General features: G+C 44.1%; 1 protein-coding gene across 10 annotated transcripts in view; it reads right to left on the reverse strand.

The window, feature by feature from the left end:
* The window catches only part of kif1b (kinesin family member 1B), a 57,110-nt gene that overhangs the window by 6,854 nt on the left and 49,644 nt on the right, over positions 1–612 (reverse strand). For all 10 annotated transcript variants that reach the window (XM_035655909.1, XM_035655904.1, XM_035655903.1 and 7 more), the window contains 2 exons: positions 337–451; positions 98–231 (listed from right to left, as the gene is read on the reverse strand). In XM_035655909.1, the coding sequence (XP_035511802.1) occupies positions 98–231; positions 337–451 (249 nt within the window). The remainder of the gene's footprint in view (positions 1–97; positions 232–336; positions 452–612) is intronic.

A 612-nucleotide genomic window follows, 5' to 3' on the forward strand; every position in this document is an offset into this window, starting at 1 on the left:
GAGAGAGAGAGAGAGAGTCTACCTAAGTAAACTGTGTGGATATAACATGACCCAAAAGTGTTAGAAATGGCCACAATATGGCTGTCTGAAGTCTTACCAGTCAGGGGTTTTGGAGTATCCACTCCCAAAGAGGTTCCTGAGGGAACGGGGAGGAGAGATCTTTGCGTCTCGGGAGTAGAAGACCATGCAGATATCTTTGGTAATAATAGCAGGCTGGATGCAGTGGTCCAGCTGTGAGGAGGAGACACACAAGTGTGTTTAGTTGTGTTGGCACCCAGAGGGGTAAAATATAGAGCTCAATGCGAAAAGATACAACACAGAAAAGCACTGACTGACCTCCAGATATGCAGACAGGGTCATGTAGATCTTCTCTCCATATGGAGTGACTCGGTTGAGCAGGAGGGAGTTGTGCAGGGAGCTGTCCCACACTGCCTCAAAACGGTAGAAAGTCCTGAAGTGGAAAATCAAAGAATCTTCAGTTATTGACAGAATTACAAATGAACTTATATAGTTTAACAAAGTCAGAGTCTGTAGGATCTGTGTGGAAACACTATTTGGGGAAAGAAAACAAACAACAAACACAGAGTCAGATATTCTGTAATTGATGACGTG

The sequence above is a fragment of the Morone saxatilis genome, unplaced genomic scaffold (genome assembly GCF_004916995.1).
Source record: "Morone saxatilis isolate NCDOM2014 unplaced genomic scaffold, NCSU_SB_2.0 Contig15, whole genome shotgun sequence".
Lineage (NCBI taxonomy): Eukaryota > Metazoa > Chordata > Actinopteri > Moronidae > Morone > Morone saxatilis.